Genomic DNA, 20056 nt, shown 5'->3' with positions numbered 1-20056 from the left:
TCAAATAAATTTTGTACAAAAGAGGTGGCAATGAAAGGGTTGAAACTAGTTACTAGAGCCAATCAATGCATGTAGAAAGTTTTTCATTTTATTTAAGTTTGCCTAGGATATTGACACTAGTTCAACAGACTAAAGAAATTACTGAGTATAAATAATTAAATTCGGTTGAAAAAGATGGTTAGACATAATGCTAAACTTTCGACAAGTAATTTATTGACTTCTGTAACTAATTTCAATCCTTTCATCGCCACATAATTTTGAAACATTGTTCAAAAATCAATTTTATTTCAAATTTCTTTACTTTTTTTATAAAACCTTATACTATACATTAGTATATAGTTCTTTAAATTTTGCAGTTTTTTGATGATATAAAGCAAGTTATTGTTTTACCTTATAGTTGGCTTACCTTCGTATATTTAAGTTGCTGACAAACATTTCAATGTAAACTTTTAATAAATATTTTTGTAAAAATCACTGCTTTTCATTAAATTTATAATGTCTGAAAGGCAACTGTAATTTTAACTTATATATATATATATATATTTTTTTCTTCCTTTAATTGACGCTAGTTTATCTTATAGTTTTGTTTATAGAGATCAAAAATGTTGAGCTTTTTTGTGCATACCAGATTTTAATGGCAAAAAATTTTTTGGTTTGAAGAATTTCTCAGTTTATCTTCGTGTTTATAAAATTTTACTTTTTATTGTTATAATGCAACATTTTAAAATTTTTGTTATAACCTTTCTTGTCTTAAAATCTTTTCAAGATTGTATGTGAATGCATTTCATTTTATTTCTAGAATGAGAAATTGAAATCTGACAGTATACAGATTGCCCGTTCTGTGGAAAATTCAGTGCCAAAACAATTAACCTCGGAATCTAACCGTGGAACTCCGGAAATAACTTTTATAACTGAAACAGCTGTAAAACGTAAATCTTCTGATAGAAACTCACCCAATACATCAAATAAAAAGCCAAATACTACTGGTGTAAGTATAGACTTTATATAATTATTTGTACTTAAGAACAATTGGTACTAATTCTTATTTGTAATAATTCCTAACAAAATTGATTTTATTATCAGTTTGTTCCTAGCTTGATTGTTTAAATAAGTATTGATGACATATAGTTAAGTAAGACTCATTGATATTTATCAGTTTGAAAAAGTTCTCTTTTATTTTTTGTTGTGACTCTATTTTTAAACTAGACTATTTCAAGTTACTAGTGGGCTGCACCCCCTGCTCGGTAATGCTCGCCAACCCCAGAAAATTGCTACGCAATCTTATATGGTTTGCTTCGCTTGCTAATAACTTAGGTACATTGCAAATGCACACAATTCTAAGAATTCAAAACAATCATTCAAATCCATATAACAACTTTTTTTTAAAAAAAATTACATCTTTTTCGTGAATACTAAGTCATTAAAATAAATTTGAATTCAAATAAATGACATGTAATTCGTTAAACCTATTAGATATGTGCTATAGTATAAAATCTTGAAGAGTAACAGCACGACTGAGACTCATTTTTCAATGAATAACTAATAACAATAATAAAACATAAATTCGTGATATAAATTAAAAATCGTCAAATAAATTCGTGAAAAAAGCGCTTTCAACAAAATACTAAAATAGAATTCTATCGACAAAGACTACTCACTTCTGCCTAGCTTAATAGTATGAGATTGCCGCAGCTGATAGGGTGAATTTCGGAAGAGGTCACATTTGGTGAGAATGCTCTCTCTGGTTATTTCAGTTTCCGTTTTTACAAGCGCTATATGTTGAGCCACCTCATCTAGATTTGGCATGTGACATTTTTAGCGGCAATCATTGGTTTATTTTCTAGCGTTGCCATTCGGGGAGTTGTAGTGAGGATTTTTTTTGTCACCGTGTAAGAGAAATATATATATATAGATATTATAATTGTAAGATTATTTAAATTAAATTTCTAAATAAAATTTTGTTTATTCAGTGTTATAATTTTTAAAATATTTTATATCGAAGCCTATTTAATGTCAATCATAATTGAAAAATATTAAAGTCAATTTATAGTAAATAGCCAGACATAGTTTTTGTATTTTATTAATTGTAAAAAAAACCTATAATTCCCTGTTTTACAAAATGTGCTGAATTTCTCTCCCTTTGTTGTTGGCAGCTTGGGAAAGTTTGCTACTTTGTTAGAAATAACCTAGATTTGTCAATCTGAAAACTAAAATATATTTTAGACTCATCTAGCTGGGCAGAACCCTATGTTGGCATCCATGTTGGCACAAACTCCTCGAACCCCTCCTTCTGTTCCTACAAGTGTTGTTAATTCCATTATGACTCAACTGCCGCAAGAAAGGTTGCCTAAAAATCTTGAGAAAAAGCTTGTGCATACTCCTGTTACAACTTCTAATAGCAGCACTCCTACTTCTTCACTGTCTTATACTTCTGTAACTATGACTTCCCCGTCATCCGTTCAGAGAGATGTAGTTACTTCTGGAGGACATGTCTTGCAGCAGCCTACTCAATTTGCTATTCAATCGGGACTAAGGCAGGCCACTTATCTTCAGTTGCAACAACTTCAACAACAACAACAGCAGCAACAACAGCAGCAGCAGCAACATCAGGGTATACTGGACAAAATTTTAAGTTCTGGTACTAATGGTGATAGTATCATGATTCCAAGATCATTAGCTGTTAGTCTTTCAAATATGTCGAATCCAATTCAACAGAGTTCAACATCGTTCACTTCTCCGACAGTTTCTGAGACAATTGCCTCTAGTACATTTGCTGAAATTTTAAATGAGGCCAACCTTGTTGACATAGGTACTGTTGGGACTGATGGTGTACAATCAAATCAAATTTCTGATCCTGGGTTTGATGCTCTTCTTGACCAAGTAAGCCATTCTCTCTTTAAAGTTCTATGTTTTTATTTACTCTCACATAAATTTGTTTTAAAATTATTGTTATGTGTTTGAAATTTTATCTGGGTGAAGTTGAAACCAAGAATATTGAATGTGATAATTGTGTTGCATTATTTACCGATCATCTCACGGACGAACTTATTGTGTGTGAACAAATTTCTGAAAAATTGCTGTTGAGGTGCAGAAATAGTTCTCTCCTGGGATGCACTTAAATCACTTGAAAAGTGTGAAAGGAATTAAAATGTATAATTCAAAAAATTATAAAGCTTTATTGTCTACATCCATCATATGATGTACCGTAATTTTAAAATAATATATTTCATCAACTGCTTAACTTTCATGCCAATTGGGTAAACATCCATGATACAGCAAATTATAAAACTGTCCCATTTTTCAGAATTGAGTATTAAGTGGTATCAAGCATTTTTATTAACACAGGCTTGAAAATAAATTTTGGTTAAAAAGAAATAAAACAACTCACCAGACAGTAACAGTTTCTCTAAATGAAATAAATGACTACTTGGGTAATAATTAACTATCTGCTATGCAAAAGCAAAGCTAAAAAAATCTAGGACTTAAATGTCTCTATCACTTTGAAGTATTTCAATTCCACTTAAGAAAGGGTGCATCTTTCGTCTTCTTATACATTTTTATTATGTACAAATGATTTTGGTTTATTTTAAAATTCTATTATTTAGTTCTAATTTTAAAATAATGGTTAGAAAATGCAAATATCAAAATTTAGAAACCTTGAAACTTTTTTTTAACTCAAAACCAAAGTTTTATTTTTGTTTTCTGTATTGTTTCTCAAAAAATTCATTTTAGTTAATTTCTAATTTCAATATTTTTCAGACATTTTTTGAAATTATGTATCTCTTATGCTTAGCATTACTTTTTCAGAAATTAACTGTGTAAAAAATTATTTTAAGGGATCCTAAAAATCAGTTCTCTTAGGTTACATTTTTGAAAATTTAATAAATTATTATTCAAATGCAATATTTGCATGCTTTTGAATAAAATTATTTGTTGCATAAACAGTAAGTAGGCAAGATAGCAAATGCTTTCCATTGAAGAGATTTCCAAAGAAACCTGAATGGTTTAAAATAATTATATTTTTCCGTTTTTCAAAACCTATATAATCCCTTAATTTATGCAAAATGTAACTCTTTTTATGTATTGTTTGTCTGTTGATTAATTAAAGTTGTAAAATATATTTGTTTTATTTGCTGTTATAAGCCTTTTTATTTTGTTTTCAGATTTATAGTTTGCGTGAAGAACACAATTTAGAAATCCCCCGTGGTAGTGATGATCCTCAAGCAATATTGAAACTCCTTGGAGATACCCTAGATATATCACAAGCTAATAGTATTACTCCAATGTCAACTGTCCCCAGTGCTCAAGAGATAGATGAAAAAATAGCAATTAGTGCCATTCAGAAAGAATTGGAAGGTACTGCTGCTGCTATTGCCAATAAAGCTAACCAAAATGCAGCTGTGATATCAACATACTCTCAAGCTGGACGTTCTTTGACGCAAGTATCCGGAACACATGTTGTTCAAGCTCAAATCACCCCAGAACAACTTATTTTACTTCAGCAACAACAGCAGCAGCAACAACAACAAAACCTATTAGTAAATAACTCATTACCTCCAAATTATAATTTAGTAACAAACAGAGTAAGGCTGCCGACCACTACAGTACAGACTAATGTGGTTACTCAAAATGTGTTAGCACAAGCTCAACGTAGGGCTAATATACCTGTCACAAGGAATATCAATCTTGCAAATGCTGATGTTACTTTACTCAGGGTAATCATTTGTTTAATTTTTATAGTTAGTTTTTAATAATCTGGTATCTAAAATTAGATCATTTTGTTCAGCATGTTATTAATTGATCTTTACACTATAATCATGTTTTATATTTCTACTGATAGTTTTTTATTAAAAATGCACTATTTTGATTGTAAATTATTTTTAATAGTTACATAAAACTGCAAAGCAAAGAGCACTTCTGCAGCAACATCAAAAGCGTCTATTAGAACAACAGAAGCAACAGTTGGCCGTGCAAACTCAACAATCTCTAGATACTGTTAATTCACCCGGAAGCTCTTTCACGACTGAGAATATAAATGATCTTCTGAACAATACTGTTGCACCAAATGTGACTTTATTGGTATGTTAAACATGTGTGGATATTTTTTGAGGGTCCTTTGCATGTCTATCAAACTAATTTGTTTAGGTGCTTTGTTTTCCTTTTTTCTCGATTGTAACTATAAAAAAAATTTGGTATATTTATCATCTTTTAAGAAAAGATTGTTCGCTGTGTGATTTTCAAGAGAATCGTGGGATTTCACTGGTCGATTACCAAGCTCAAAATTAACAGTGATCTGTTGATCTTATATTTAACTCAGACCACCATATTGAATAAAAATTCTGATTTTGTTAATGAAAGGAGTGAATTAATCAGTTTCCTCCAACGATGACTTGAATTGAGAAAATGTTATGTTTTTTTCAGTTTCTAGATAACTTTTCTTAGAAAATTTTTTGCATCAATCAACTTTTTTTCAAAAACACTGATAACATTAAATGGTAACAGAAAAGGATAATTTTATTACACAAAGGATTAAAGAAAATACATTCAGAAACCCCCGATTTCAAAAACAATAAGCGATATCGATCACATTAAGGAGAGATTACTGTACAGTAGAGAACCATTTATCCGGTATCCAGATAACCGGGAAACCAGAAAACCGGGAAAAATTTTGCTCGATTTTCCCGCCATTTTAAACTAGAACGAAAAAAGCGGAAATTAAATTGGACTCATCCTCGAAGTTGAGTGGAGGAAAATGTAAGGAAGGGGAAAAAAATTTTTCCCCGTTTACCCAGAGAAACGTCATTTCCTCTGTGACCTTGAAGGCAGGGAAGGGAGGAATGTTTTATTTTTTCTTTTAGGCCGTCAATCAAACTCAAGGGTGTGGCATGCTGATTTCGTTTTCTGCTTAATTTACGAGGGGGGTGGGGAAAATGCATTGCATGCATATCAGTGAACAGAAAAAGAAAAGAGAAAAATAAAATTATTTGACACCGACTAATAAAAATAACATCTTTTTCTTTTGAATAAATTGTCATTCTTTGGAAGTGCGGTATCAATTGCAAGTTTTTCTTGGTGTGGAATCACATCTGCTGTAATTAAAAATCTTGTTTTTATCAACAAAAAAAAAATAAAATAAAAGGAGAATTGTTTATTAATTTAAACATAGGATTATTTTATGAAACAGATTGCAGTTTTGTTTTTCTGATTCCACTACGTTTGATTTTTTTTTCTTTTCGCATTCAATAAATTAATTCTTTTTATTCATAAATTTTATTATTAGTTTTTTTTTTTTTTTTTTTTTAATTCCGTTGATCTTGCCTTGTTCCGGGTTTTAATATTTATGCTAGTGCCTTTTTTAACTATCGTTTCCGTTCGATAATTTTCAAGTGTTTTTATTTAGATTAATAAGTTTTCCTTTTATTTTATCGTTTCCCCCCGTATAATTAGGTATGAAATATATTGCGTTATTTAATCATTGGTTTTGTTTATATTATTTAATTTAGGAATTGTAATTATTTTTAAAAAATATTTTTGTATTTTTTAAACTTGATTTTCTTGTCTAAACTTGAAAATTTTTTTATTCTTTTAAATGTTGTATTTCTACCATTCTTTTCTTTCTTTTTAAAGTTAGGAGTACCTTTCTTTTTTCTCTTACTTTATGCATTACACTTTTTCCTTGTACTTCGGGTTCGATAAAACATCGATTAACGACACTTTTTGGTCGATCCAGAAAACCGGGAAATTCAGATATCCGGGATAGCGATGGTCCCGAGCATCCCGGATAATTGGTTCTCTACTGTATAACATTTTGTCCCTTATTATTACGATTCCGTAATGAAGATTTCATTTCTTACTGTTAATTAATAAAAATTACGCTTCTCGAAAATTTTTGTGATCTGTTTAAAATTAAGTCTTTCTTTTCTTCAATTACTAAGCTAAGAGCAATTAATTTTTGTTTCCTGCTAATTTACAATAGCTTTTACTTGTCCTTAAACAATTCTTTAAAAAGAAAATTGGTTTGATGGAAACAAGAAATTACGAAAGCTTTGAAATCTCACCTTTCCTTCGTTGTGGTTTTATTTTTGCTTTCTTTTACATGTGAGGTTTTTCATTTGATTGTATGTTGAATACAAAAAAAACCTGTTTAAACATGGATGAATATTAAAATAGAAATATTAAAAAAGCTTACAGAAGTTTAAAAAATCTTTAAAAGTGAAAACCATGCTAAAACTTTGGACAAGATCCACTGCTCATGTATAGAATAGTTACAAATATTCGAAAATACAGTCATAGTTTTATTTTATTTTTTTTAGTTGCATACTGTCAAAATTTTCCTTTGAGAATTCTTTTCTGTTTAATAATCTGTAATTTTAAGACAGTTAAAGAAATTATTTGATATTTTACAGCGTTCTTCTGGAATTCCTGACGTACCTGGATCAGCTCGTTTCAATCTCATTTCTGCAAACTCTTTACCTAGTCCTACCAATCAGACCTCACCCACACCTGCTCAACTTTCACCTGGACAAAGAGTCAACCAACCCTCACCTTTTTCTCTCTCTCAGCAACCATTCCCAAGTCAAACACCCCCACATTCTGCTTATCAGTCTACATCTCATCCACCTCCTCCATCATACCATCAAGGAGTCACTAGTCATTCTCCATCTCCTATTTCATCTACTGCTTCATCACTAATGGTATTGTCTCCTCAGACGACAGGTGCAGGTACCTCTCAATGGAATCAGAGAACTACAAGTCCTCTGCAAAATTTGCAGCTACAGAATCCTATGTTAAATGCTCAGTTATCTCAGGTAATATATACATACCATAATGCAAACCATATATTTAGGGTTTATACTAGCAATGAAAATTTAGTGGTTCAATAGGATCACCTAGGTCAGGGATGGCAAACCAGTGGCACGCGACACAGTATTTTGAGCACGCCACCCATCACAAAGTTCACTATGAAGCATATTAACAATTAAATTAAAATTCACAATAAACAAGCAAAAAAATAAACAATTTTTAACCAAATAATTAACAATTAAACAATAAGCCTAAAAAGCAAGCTAACGATAAATAACTAGCAAGAAATTAACAGCAATGCTTGAACTAAGATTAATAAGTTATTTGTCATCTAATCTGCAACAACACTGATGTTACTTTAAGTTGAATTACGCAGATAACTGAGTCATTGCAAAATGTATTATTTTTCATAGTAAATAAAGATTTTTCAGTTGATAGTATTTAGTATAATTATTTTCTCAATAATCATGAAGTCAAAATTATTTGACGGCACCACTATGGCCTCATAAAATTTTTTTTTAGAAAAATGGCACGCTGGTGCATAAAGGTTCGCCGCCCCTGACCTAGGTAATAGTTCAGTAGTTCAAAACCTTGATGTGGTTGACAAACTTGAGGGGGGAAAATCAGATTTTACAATTACACAATTCAGACTCTTTCACTTATACCATTTGAATTCCATACTATGCATAGAGCAATACAATTAGTGCGACGAAGTTTTTGAAAAGCATGGAATTCAATGAAAAATATATTTTGTTACTATTTTATAAATTATTGTTGCCATACTGCCGTAAACCCTGCATATATTTGTCTCTGCTGTTTTTTTCTCCGGACATAATTAATTTTTTACAAATATAGTTAATATGAATTACAGAAACATTTTTTCCCCCTCATTTAGCTTGAGGTGCCTGGGTACCAAGAGTTTAACCTTTCCTTCATTGTTCTCATATCAAAATAAAAATAAAGTTTACAATTGAAAACAAATAAATGATGAAAATTTATTAAAGAAATATTAGTAAATAAAATATTTTATCTTTTAAAACATTTATAGACTTCGGCTAATTTTTCTTGATTTTTGAAAGTACTATAACAACAATGGATCAGGTGAAAGTCTAACATATATTTTTAGCAATTTATGTAACATTTTGTGTAATTTGAATGTATAACATTTCATTTATCAAAAAACTCTTTAACAACAATTAATAAATGAGTGTCTATATTTACTTTCAGCAAGCCTCCATTGGTGCTAAACTCACAGCTCAACAGAAACAAATAATTCGTACCCTTCAAGCTTCTACAAATAATCAGAATGCAAGAAATATTGTTCTAACACAACAGCAGGCTGATGTAAACTATAATCCTGTGTCACCTGTTATGGTTCTTCAATCTCAAGCTTCACAACAACAAAGAGTTCAGAGAGGTAATATAATTGATATACTTGAATGATAAATGATCCTGAGAGAAACTTTTATTTAAACCATATGCAAATTATTATAAAAATTGGTGTATGATCAAAATGAGTTGAAACAATTTATATATTTTTTATTGTTCTCTATAGCAAAATTCTTTACGTGTACAAACCTTGAAATCCTTTGAATTTTGTTTGAAAAAAAATCGGGTCTCCGAAAAATCATTAAATTTTGTGATAGGTTCTTTGAAAAATTTTTGATTTTTCTCTGAGTAATTTTCAAAATAATCTGTTAAATGGGACTTCAAGCTAAATGATAGAAATTTTGATTTCGTAAATTATAAATCAAACATTGTGATTCACGGGAATACAATTAACCTGCAGACAATCACATTCAAGTGATTTAGAAATCCCTTATTGGGATTTCCAAATATACATTGGTGAGCAATATATATTAGGAAATCTCAATAGCATTAACCCTTTCGCGCCTAACGGGACACATACATCCCAAGCAAATTTCAAAAAAATCTTTTGGGATAGAAACGCTTCTCTGTGCCAATATTTTTTAAGGTATTTTCATTCCCAGAACATAGATGGCACTACTGTACATAATGCAATTCCTGCATTTTTTTATTGTTGTAGCAGCTCATTCCATACTGTACGAACGTAAATAGTTTCTTTTTGGAAAATACAGCATATTTTCGATTAAATTTTGATTTATCTATGAATCTAAGGCCTGAGAAGTTACGAAGCGGATTACCTCTAATAAACTGATAAGTGGGAACGTTTTACTTCCATTTTTATTATCGGGACATATGTGTCCTTCTCGTCTTGGATAGTGGAACATAGAATCCTAACAGTCCTATGTGATCATTGGTTTTCTTTACAAAATTACTCATTGATGACTACTGGGACACGTATGTACAGTTGTCAGGACTGATGGGACATGTATGTCCCGGTCCTAAATCAGTGTTAAAATCTTCCTAAAAATATAACATCTTAGTTTTAGCATTCTAGCGCACCCTACTCATTGCTTGTGCTACCAAAATTGTTCTGTTGTAAAAAAAAAAAAAAAAAAAAAAAACATTCGGCGCGAAAGGGTTTAAACGATTTCTGACTCATTCAAAATGACAGCATTCAAGTGTTTTAAGAATTATCGCACTCATCGTGATTTACATCTTGATACTTTTTGTGTTTTCAATGATATTCTGAATCATTTGCTATTGATGTTTTCCTGATTAACGAAACATATGTTGAATTTTAATTTGCAAGTCCTACATTACGAAACTCAATTCACATTACACGATTTTCAAGGCTTACTTCACTTTTCATATTGTTTTGATTTACATGTAACATATTGCAATTCATATTCACAAAATTTAGATAATCATACTTTGCGATTTATGATCTATTTTAAAGAAATTAAGTTTGGTAAATCTTAGTTTGTTATGTGTAAATTGTACTACAAAAGATTTAATTTTGTTCAAAATACATTACTGATAGTCTGAGATAATAAAAAGATATGTTATTAAAATTGAAACAAATATACTAAATGGATACATTTTGAAATTTTATCTAATTATGTACAATTTCTGAAAACTAAAATTTGATTTAAAAAATTTAAAAGAAGAATCTTATGTATTTTATTAAACTTGCAATTACATAATAAATTCTTTAAATTATTTGTCACAATGCTTGTGTAATGTATTAAACGTATACATACATTAAAAAATGCTTCTATTATTGAACAATGAAAATTAAATAAACTTAATATATATGCTTTTTCTATGTTAACTAAGCAGTGTGCTTTAAAAATATAAAATTTCTACTTCAATGTAATAAAATCTGGTTGACATGTATTTTAACATACTAACTATATTACTGAGTAGATCCTTGGAAAATTTCCATTTAGATCTTTATAAGTCCTTGATTTTTTTAATTAAGTGGAAATTCTGTTCTAGGAACAACAGATTAGTTACTGAATTATTAGAAATACTTCAATGTATAAATTGACTATTCTTAAGCTCTGATGTAGATTTTGAGATAAGATTTTACATTGTCATAGTTTATAATGTTAGCTTGCTTCAAAAAAAGGTATAAATAAATATTGAAGTTTGCAAGCTTTTATTTTAAATTGACATATAAATGCTTTTTGGCAGTGTTTCACATGTGATTTCAGAATGCAAAAATGTCAGGAATTATTAGTGTGCCTGATGGTCAAAGATAGAAAATTGTGTCACAAAGAAAAAGCAAAAACAAAAAAAAAAAAATTTCTTCTTAATTTGCGAAACCCTTCAGCACATTAGTTTTGATACCATTTTAATGTCAAAAATTAGATGTAATAGAAAGAATGAACCTTACCTTAATTAATTATTTATTTTTTCTTTAAAAAATATTGTATGGTCAAATCATTGCATATTGAAAACTATATCTTTTCATTACTTATTTGATGTCTTCCTACTATTGATAATTTTGAACTTAAGTGTGTACTCTTTAATTGATTTTTCAGGTCGTATTCCATCCGGTACTCAAAATCAGACAAATTTTTCTGCTAATGATTCTGTTCTCTCTCCTCAATCATTACCCTCTCCAAGCTATAATCAAGCAGCGAATGCTGCAATAACTTCTGCTTTTGTTTCCCTATCATCTCCTGGTGTCACTTATAGTTTAGCACCTGGTGGACAACAGTTCACTTTTGAAAGGCAGAGCATTCAAGTTTTTACTACCAGTCCTAATGATAAGTAAGTTAATTTTTTTTAAATTTATTATTTTTTTTAAAATATGTGCCCTTGTGTAAATTGAAACACGCCCACATGCTCCAAATCATATTGGAATAAATTAAAAACTGGTAGAAATATAGTTTTAGATTTCCATTCTGAAATTTATTGATTTCATTATAAGTTTTTAAATCTTACGTTCTCTTATTTATACAATAGAATCTCATTAATAAATTATAAATTTTTTTAAAATTAAATTGTCAATATAAATCGGATTCACACATGGGTGCAAATCTTATGTCCACATGATGACAGATTTCTGTTTTTCTAAAATGTCTGTGGACAAAAGTAAGACTGAAACAAAAGTGACTCAAGGACGGAAGAATAAACGGAATGCCCCAGAACCAAATATTTTTTCCCATTCTTATAAAATAATTTTTAAGTATCGACAATACTTATTTTCTGTTGAGTAGGTAAATAGTGCTATATTTTATTTTTATCACTAAAAGAATTTTCTTTGCTATCAAATTAAGAATGATTCTTTCCCCTCCTCTCTGCGAGATGTAGAGTGAGCAAAAGAGTATCAAACGCCAAAAGAAAGAAATGCAAGATTTCCCCACCATCTCGTCCAAGGATATTCAGTGGAGTGGAGCAAAAGTAAACCATCGTTAGGTTCTGAAGTTTTTTAAATTTTCTTCTCGTTTCATCTGCATTCGCTTGGCACTAGGCTCGAAATAAATTGCTTTTTTGTTGTAAAGAGCTGCTTTATTTTTTTACTTACTCGTTTGAACCTACCAACTGTACTCGTTTTAACCTAACAACTGAGAACGTGGACAGGGGAAGAAGTGTAGTGCATAGTAATCGTTATTTGAAAACATGCTAAATATTCTTTTTCGCATGTTTTGTTGGATTCCGTTATTTATTTATTTATTTTTTTAAATAACTTAATTGATAAATCATATTAAATACTTTTGTTTTTATAAACTAAAATTTTTTTTAATGTTTTCAAAAATTAAATGTCATTTGAATTCCATACCACTCATAGAACAATAAAATTTGTATCTTGTTTTTTTTTTTTTTTTTTTTTTTCCTTGTTTTTTTTTTATGAATGAAATTTAATGCGAAAAACTATTTGTCGTTACTATTTTGTAAATTCTGATCATATTTCAAGATGACAAATTTGTCTCCCTACCGGCTTGAACCCGAAGTATATTTTGAAAGTTTATTTCATATCACCAAACTTCTCTCTTATCCTAAATACAGTGATCCTCCAGGAAATACCACTTTTGGGAAGCGCAGAATTTTTTCCCAGCGACTGGGAAAGCATCTGCACCAAATGCACAAAAGGTTAAATAAGGAAACATGAAAAAATTTAACAAAACTAATTAGTAGATAACAGTGTATTCAAAATATTTGTGTAACGATCTTATTTAGAGAGTTTTTTTCGATGATTACAACCTCATGTTGCAGTCAGAATTCATTGCAGGCAATGCTATCAATGATCTAGAGTTGTTAAAAGTTAAACTAGAAAAAAAGTTCGATTTGAAAAAACAAACCTCTTTCTTATCTTTTAAAGCTAACTAATTTTTATGATATAAAATTGAATGCAAACTTCAATGCATCTTTTCATGATGCTAACAGAAGTGGCATTTCTGCACCAAGAAAATGACACTGACTAAAATTAAAAGCGTTTGCAAAAAATCATGTACCTTTGTTAACAATTTTAAAGTCAATGGAGGTATCCTCTAAAAATGACCATGTTACAATGAGGTGATGAGTGGTAGCTTTTGAGTGGTTTCACTGCATATGGAATTCAAATTTTGTATTATTACACTATGATTGGTCATGAATATTTCGACCAAACTTAACAATTAAAATTCATCCATATTGATGAAAAAACATGCAAAATGTTGCATTTACATCATATAAATAATCATTCATACAAAAATCCGTCATTTGATCAAATGTCTTTTGATTTGCATATAAGCTTTGTTATAATTAACCATTGTTTTAATATATTCTGTTCATTGCAGCTTACGTTCGTCTGCTGTTGAACAAAACACATCTGACAACCTTCAAACTCAGTTACGAATTATAAGTACTTCTCAAAATCAACTATCTTCAAATCTAGTGAGTATTAAATATGAAAATTAGTTTTAATAATGTCCTTTTAAAAACAATTTTTAGAAGATTGTTTAAATAGTGAACTTTTACAATGGTAACTTTGTACGACACTAAAATTAAAATGATTATAAGTTAATATTTGTATAGCTCTTTGTGTCTAGTTAAATGCTTTAACAAAAGCCGAAAATATCTTGCTACTGTAGCAGAAACTCCGGCATAAGGCCAATTTGTAATTTAAGTTCTTGGAACAGCCTACAGTCAAATTTAATTGGATTCTGTTGCACCACAGCATGTAAATGTTACCAAACCAATGAATACTGGAATCAGAGCTCCCACGGGTCAGGGATTTTTATTTTAACTTTAAAAAGCAGGAAATATGCAATTTAAAAAAAAAAAAAAAAAAAAAAAAAACTGGAAAATTCCTATATCAGACCGGTAAAATAACCAGTCTTAGAATTGTCAATAATAGTAATCAGTTATTGAGATAAGATTTAAATAATTCTAACATCTATTACAATTACTTTATAAAATGTCACCTTCAAGTGAAACTTTCCCATGTTTCCTGTCTCATTCTATTATATGTTTTTGCTCACAAAATCTAATATTTGATATTATAAATGAAAAATAATAAAAAAAATTTGAAGTTTTCTGTTGAAAAATAGTTTGGTATAGATAAAATATTGTATGGATTTTCATTTAAATGTACCTGAAAAAGTCGGGGAATTATTTTTCTTTCTAAAATTGAGCTGGAAACCTGAGAATTATGAGGAAAAAAACTATTCTAATTGCTTGAATTTGTTTTATTTTATATCAGTATCATTTTACTTTATTATGTAGATAAAATGTTTCCTAACAATTTCTTGTTTCTAGAATCAACAACTTCTTCAATCTCTAACCTCTAATAATTCTCTCTCTGGAACTCGTGTAGTCAATGTGAATTCTCTTTCTAGAGAAGCCTTAGAAGAACTTGGATTGTCAGTGGAACTACTACCTGGTATGCATTCTAAAAAATTGATTTATTGCAGCAGGGCTTTTTTTTGGGGGGGGGGAGGACAATTTTTTAGCTAATTAAAAAATCTAATTGTGTGTAGAGTTTTTAAAAATTAAAAGAAGCCTAATCATGAATTAGTCAAAATTTGAACACTAACAGAAGTTTTAAAGATTTCATTCTTGTTCTGAATTTTTTCTCTAAATTTTATGACTCTTCACCATTGAGCATTTTATGTTAACAGTATTTGATTAAGGCTCTTCATGAAGACTTGACACCGCCAATTTTGAATTCTTCCTTTAACCAACACGTCACTAGATATTTTTTTCATTCAGTTCTAAAAACCACACTAAATCTGATTCAAAGCTATCAAAAATAATTGTGCCATTTTTTTTCTCCTTTTGGATTTAGCATAAGCTGCAAATTTTATTATTGAGTTCTTGTAAGGTCATTCATATTGAAAAGACTGGAAGTATATTTTTATTATGTAAAATAGAAAAGATTTTCAAATGAAAAATTGCTTTGTTACTGTTTTGAAAAATTGTGGTCTAGAATTTTGTTGATACCTCCAAGTTTTAACTTGAATTCCTTTGTTAAGAAAGTTACAACTGCAAAAGACAAAGAATTTTTTTTCTTAAACACCAAAACTAATTTTCTTTTAGCTTGGTATTAAATTGTTTAACAGTATCTTTCTATTTAAAATATATAAAGGTTTAATTGCAAGGCAGTGATAATCCACAAAAATATAAAAGTTAAAAGGCTCAAAAGATCAGTGGCTTATTACTATCTCATAATAAACTTTTAAACTGCAAAAATGTGTCTAAATCATTCATTTTGTTCTTTCTTTGTTATAGCTGAAACACAGCCATCACCTCAACTAGCTTTTCAAGCTTTGTTAAATGATGCAAGTAGTCTTGAGACAGCTTCGCAGCCTATTAGTCCTAGAGTGAGTTAACTTTTTAGAATAATATATATATATTTTTAAAGCTAACTTTATGAATGCCAAATGCAACAGAAAAACAAGAACATCAGATGCACTGTAGCAGAATCAGTGTAGTGCAGTACTAGGCACTCTTAGGTTTATATTCGCATTTATTAATGTTGATTTATTTTGAAAGCTAAAAATAATTGCTCTAATTGAAAAAAAAATGGTTTTAATTGTTTATGAGGAAGAAAACTGTTTTGTTACTTTTCTTTCGAAGTACTTTCTGTAATCATCTATTGTATTTGGTGTTCTAGTATCTTAAAAGTTATGAACCTACCAAGGGTAACATTTAAGTACAAATATCTTACTGGGTGCTCTGCAGATTAATTCAGAGGTTTCTTGCAGTAGCAAAATTATCAGATAATATTAAAAGGAGATATTATGTAGCACTGGAACATAAAATTATGCTTTTATCCTGTGGTCTGTAGAAGCTTGTCTAATATTGATTATTATTAATAATTTTCTGATAAAGTAGTTTTACTAAAAATTTTGAAATATAACTAATTAGAAAAGTCAAATTGACCATATAGTATAAAATTTTAGGAAGAACCAATTAACATGAACTTGACCTGGAATTAAACAATGTGGTTTATCAATTCTTGTTAAAATTTTCCCTGTTTAAAAACTTTTTATTGTATTTTGCTGATTAATAAAGTTAATGAGCATGCATTGAATAAAATTTTTAATATACTAAAATAAAATACTATTAAAATTATGTTTTGATTTAGGTTCAGGTAGAAGAACCTAAACCGGACCAGAAGAAGAGTTTACTTCAGCAACTGTTATCAGAACCTACATGAGACAAGTCTTGCTTGTATTATAAATTATGATGTACAAAAAAAAAAAATTACCTCATGTTGTGTATTGCTGTTTGTGTTACACTTTGAACTGTTTTGTAAGTCCTGTAGGTCGTGGTTGTTGCAGACCTCAACTCTGAAACAGTTTATTATAATAAATTAATTTTATCAAATTATGTAATTGATTCTATTTTTTTATTTTACTCTGGAGTAATCTTTGTTCCCGAAATTATGTGATGCTTTATTTATCCTATAATCAATATCGCTAAGGAGAAAATATTTAAAAAAAAATCTTTTAAATAAGAAAAATATTCATCAGCTTTTACCTCAGTCAAACCTTGAAAATTTTACGTGTGAGTACTGATTAATATTCTTTTTATTAATTTAATATTGTGTAATGAAACAAACCTACTGTATTTCCAAAATACCTCGCTGTTTTTCATTCTAAAAAATTTTTGTCATAGATTAAAAAAGGGGATTTATTATACTAATTTTTCATATCAATAGCTTTAGATTTATTTAACATTTCACCGATTTATCTAGTACCTGAAACCCTTTTGGAACTAGCTATAATTTGCAATAGACTGGCTGGATGTCTATTTTCTTGTTTTTAAAAACCCCACTTTTATTGTTATTTTTTTCCTTTATTAACGTTGATGAACATTTCTTGTTATAGGTTGTAAAGGGGCATGTATTTAAAATTAATGTCTTTTCTTAAATTAGTATTTAATTTTTGGTGTGCTTTATAAATTCTGAAGCAATTTCACTTTAACAAATTGTAAATAAATTGTTCTTAGTATTGGTTACATAAAAGAAAATATAAACTGGAAGTGTAGACATTAATGTTGAAAAAAAAAAAAATTCTTGTAGTAATTGTAAAATTAAGTAGATGAAAAAGTATTGGTTATTTGATTGTTCCTGAAATAATTTTGTTATTTAACTTGCAAATTAAATATTTTATAGTATTGTTATGTTTACTTCCCTGTTGTGTTCAATAAATAAAATTTCTCTAAATATGTAATTATATTTAAAATTTTGTTTTCTGCTTAATGTTATTTATAAAGAAGATATATTGTAAAGACCATGTATCAAGGTTTATTTGACTTGATTTTTTTTTCTATTACATTACCAATTTTTTATGACATTACTGTATTTTTGATTTAGATGTATATTTCATTTGTGGCAAAAATGCGAACATGAAATGTGTTAAATATTTTTATAAAATAACCAATTAAAATTGTGGTTGTAAAAATAACAGGTTTGCAGTGTAATTTAACTCATTGTTAAAATTAATAATTTTTATTGTTAATATTTATGCAGTCTGTGATAGGTATTGCAAATTATTTTGACAAGAGTTGCTAATTCTCTGAAAATTTATTACTGTACTATAAAGTGATTTATTCATTAAGGACACGTTGATGTATTATATTTAAAAGATATGTTTCATTTCCAAATTTGTGACGTATAAGATTTAAGTTCGATCAATGCCATTTTATTTCTTTGTAGATTTTTCTTTTCATCTGCAAAACTGCTCTAAATCTATGTTATTAAAATGCTGTGGATGGAAAATTAGAAACTAGCAAATTCTAAGATTAAGAAAATGTTGTAATTAAGATATGAAAAAATCATATTGTCAAACAATTTTAAAGATCAATGGAGTCTGCCTATAATTGTCACCAACAGAAGACAATTCATGCAGTTCTAATAGCAATTACCAATGCTTTTCACTTCTCTGTTGGTCTCTTGCAGAGTTTCTTTTCAAATGTCAATCTGCCTGAAGTTAATTAAACTCAAATTTATAAAACTAGTTAAAATTTACATGTCAAAAGAAGTATACCTAAATAGTATTGCTAGAGGCTGTAGAAATGGAATGTTTTTTTTTTAAATCATTGGTCCTTTAAACTTTTTTTAAATTGAAATTAAATATTCTCCCAGCTTACCATTGATTTATAATCCCTTTTTTCCTAAAGCAACTGTTAAACAATGTATATAAGCATAACAAATCTTCACCAAATCGCTGATAATAAGAAATGTTATTTTGCTGAATTGTAGGTATAAGTTATGTACTTAAATGTGTGGAGTTAAACTTGTGATGTTACCTGTTAAATAACTGGTATCTGCTTTAGAAATGGAAAAAAGCAGTGTACCCATTGGTGCTGTGTGTTTTAGTGTATCATATTTTGACATTGTATGGTTTGTAGGATAATAGCACGCTTTCCATCCTAAACTATGAGATTAAAAATGGCCTTATCTGAAGACACCATAAATACGTTTGTTAATACAATATAAACTTTAATATTTTTATATCTTTTTCCTAAAAGGCTGCTCTCTGAAATGTGTTATTAAAATAAAGAGATTTGTTTGTATAGTATGTTCATTTGTTACGTTTTCAGCATGTCGAAGTAGATTAGTTGCCACAGCTTTGATTTAGCATCTTGGCTCTGCGAGTGGTTAATCATCGTATCATGGTGTTCATTAGTATTACTGGTTGCATGGCCTAAATTATTTGCTGTGGATAACTTGTATAGCGTTACATTGTCTGTAATTTTTGTATTTATAATATTGCATTTTTAGATTTTTTTTTTAATATCAAATCAGATTTTACTGAACAAATTCTGTTGAATATTAATGAAAAAAAAATCGTGAGAATATATATATATTGTGCTAAACAAGCTGCGATGTAACTGTTCTTTATTGTATGTTTTATATGTACAACATATTTCTTAAGTTCCTGAAACATTTTAATTCACAATTGTACAATTTCTTGTAAATCTAAATAAATTGGGTTTATCAATATTTCTATGCAGAATTTTTTGAGTTTATAATCTATCTTGCTTGGACCTTACAAAGTAAGCCAGACCTTATCTCTGAAAGTTGCATGCAACTGTTACCATTTGTTAGTACCAAATTCAATCTCTTACAGATATAATGTATTCATATTTAACGTTTTTAAAAACTAGAAGAAAAAAATCATATCACTTACATTGTACATATTTAATACAGTAAAAGCTCTATGTATATTGTACATATTTAATACAGTAAAAGCTCTATATAACAAGTATAGCCTCATGAATTAGTATATTTAATATAATGAATTAGTATATTCTTTAATATTTCCTAATTCTTTTAAATAGCAGTTGTTGCTCTTAAAAAAAAATTTTTTTGAAACTAATTAAAGAGCATAAATAATTAGCAGACTTTTTTTTTATAAATCGAAGTGGAAAAGCTATTAATACT

At 28.9% G+C, this 20056-nt stretch overlaps 1 protein-coding gene across 8 annotated transcripts in view; it reads left to right on the top strand.

The window, feature by feature from the left end:
- Positions 1 to 19615, top strand: part of LOC107450234 (uncharacterized) — an 83212-nt gene extending 63597 nt beyond the window's left edge. For 7 of the 8 annotated variants that reach the window (XM_016065985.5, XM_071181390.2, XM_016065984.5 and 4 more), the window contains 11 exons: positions 800 to 988; positions 2224 to 2880; positions 4164 to 4715; positions 4888 to 5079; positions 7407 to 7808; positions 9031 to 9220; positions 11718 to 11949; positions 13959 to 14055; positions 14920 to 15043; positions 15892 to 15983; positions 16751 to 19615. In XM_016065985.5, the coding sequence (XP_015921471.1) occupies positions 800 to 988; positions 2224 to 2880; positions 4164 to 4715; positions 4888 to 5079; positions 7407 to 7808; positions 9031 to 9220; positions 11718 to 11949; positions 13959 to 14055; positions 14920 to 15043; positions 15892 to 15983; positions 16751 to 16822 (2799 nt within the window). In that variant the 3' untranslated portion in view covers positions 16823 to 19615. The remainder of the gene's footprint in view (positions 1 to 799; positions 989 to 2223; positions 2881 to 4163; positions 4716 to 4887; positions 5080 to 7406; positions 7809 to 9030; positions 9221 to 11717; positions 11950 to 13958; positions 14056 to 14919; positions 15044 to 15891; positions 15984 to 16750) is intronic. The other variant, XM_071181392.2, reaches the window with a different exon arrangement.
- The last annotated feature ends 441 nt before the right edge of the window (positions 19616 to 20056 follow it).

Source organism: Parasteatoda tepidariorum, chromosome 8 (assembly GCF_982258835.1).
Source record: "Parasteatoda tepidariorum strain Cologne lab strain chromosome 8, Ptep-v5.0, whole genome shotgun sequence".
NCBI classification, from domain to species: Eukaryota; Metazoa; Arthropoda; class Arachnida; order Araneae; family Theridiidae; genus Parasteatoda; species Parasteatoda tepidariorum.
Note: the sequence above shows the minus strand (reverse complement) of the source record. Positions and strands in the feature narration are given on the sequence as shown.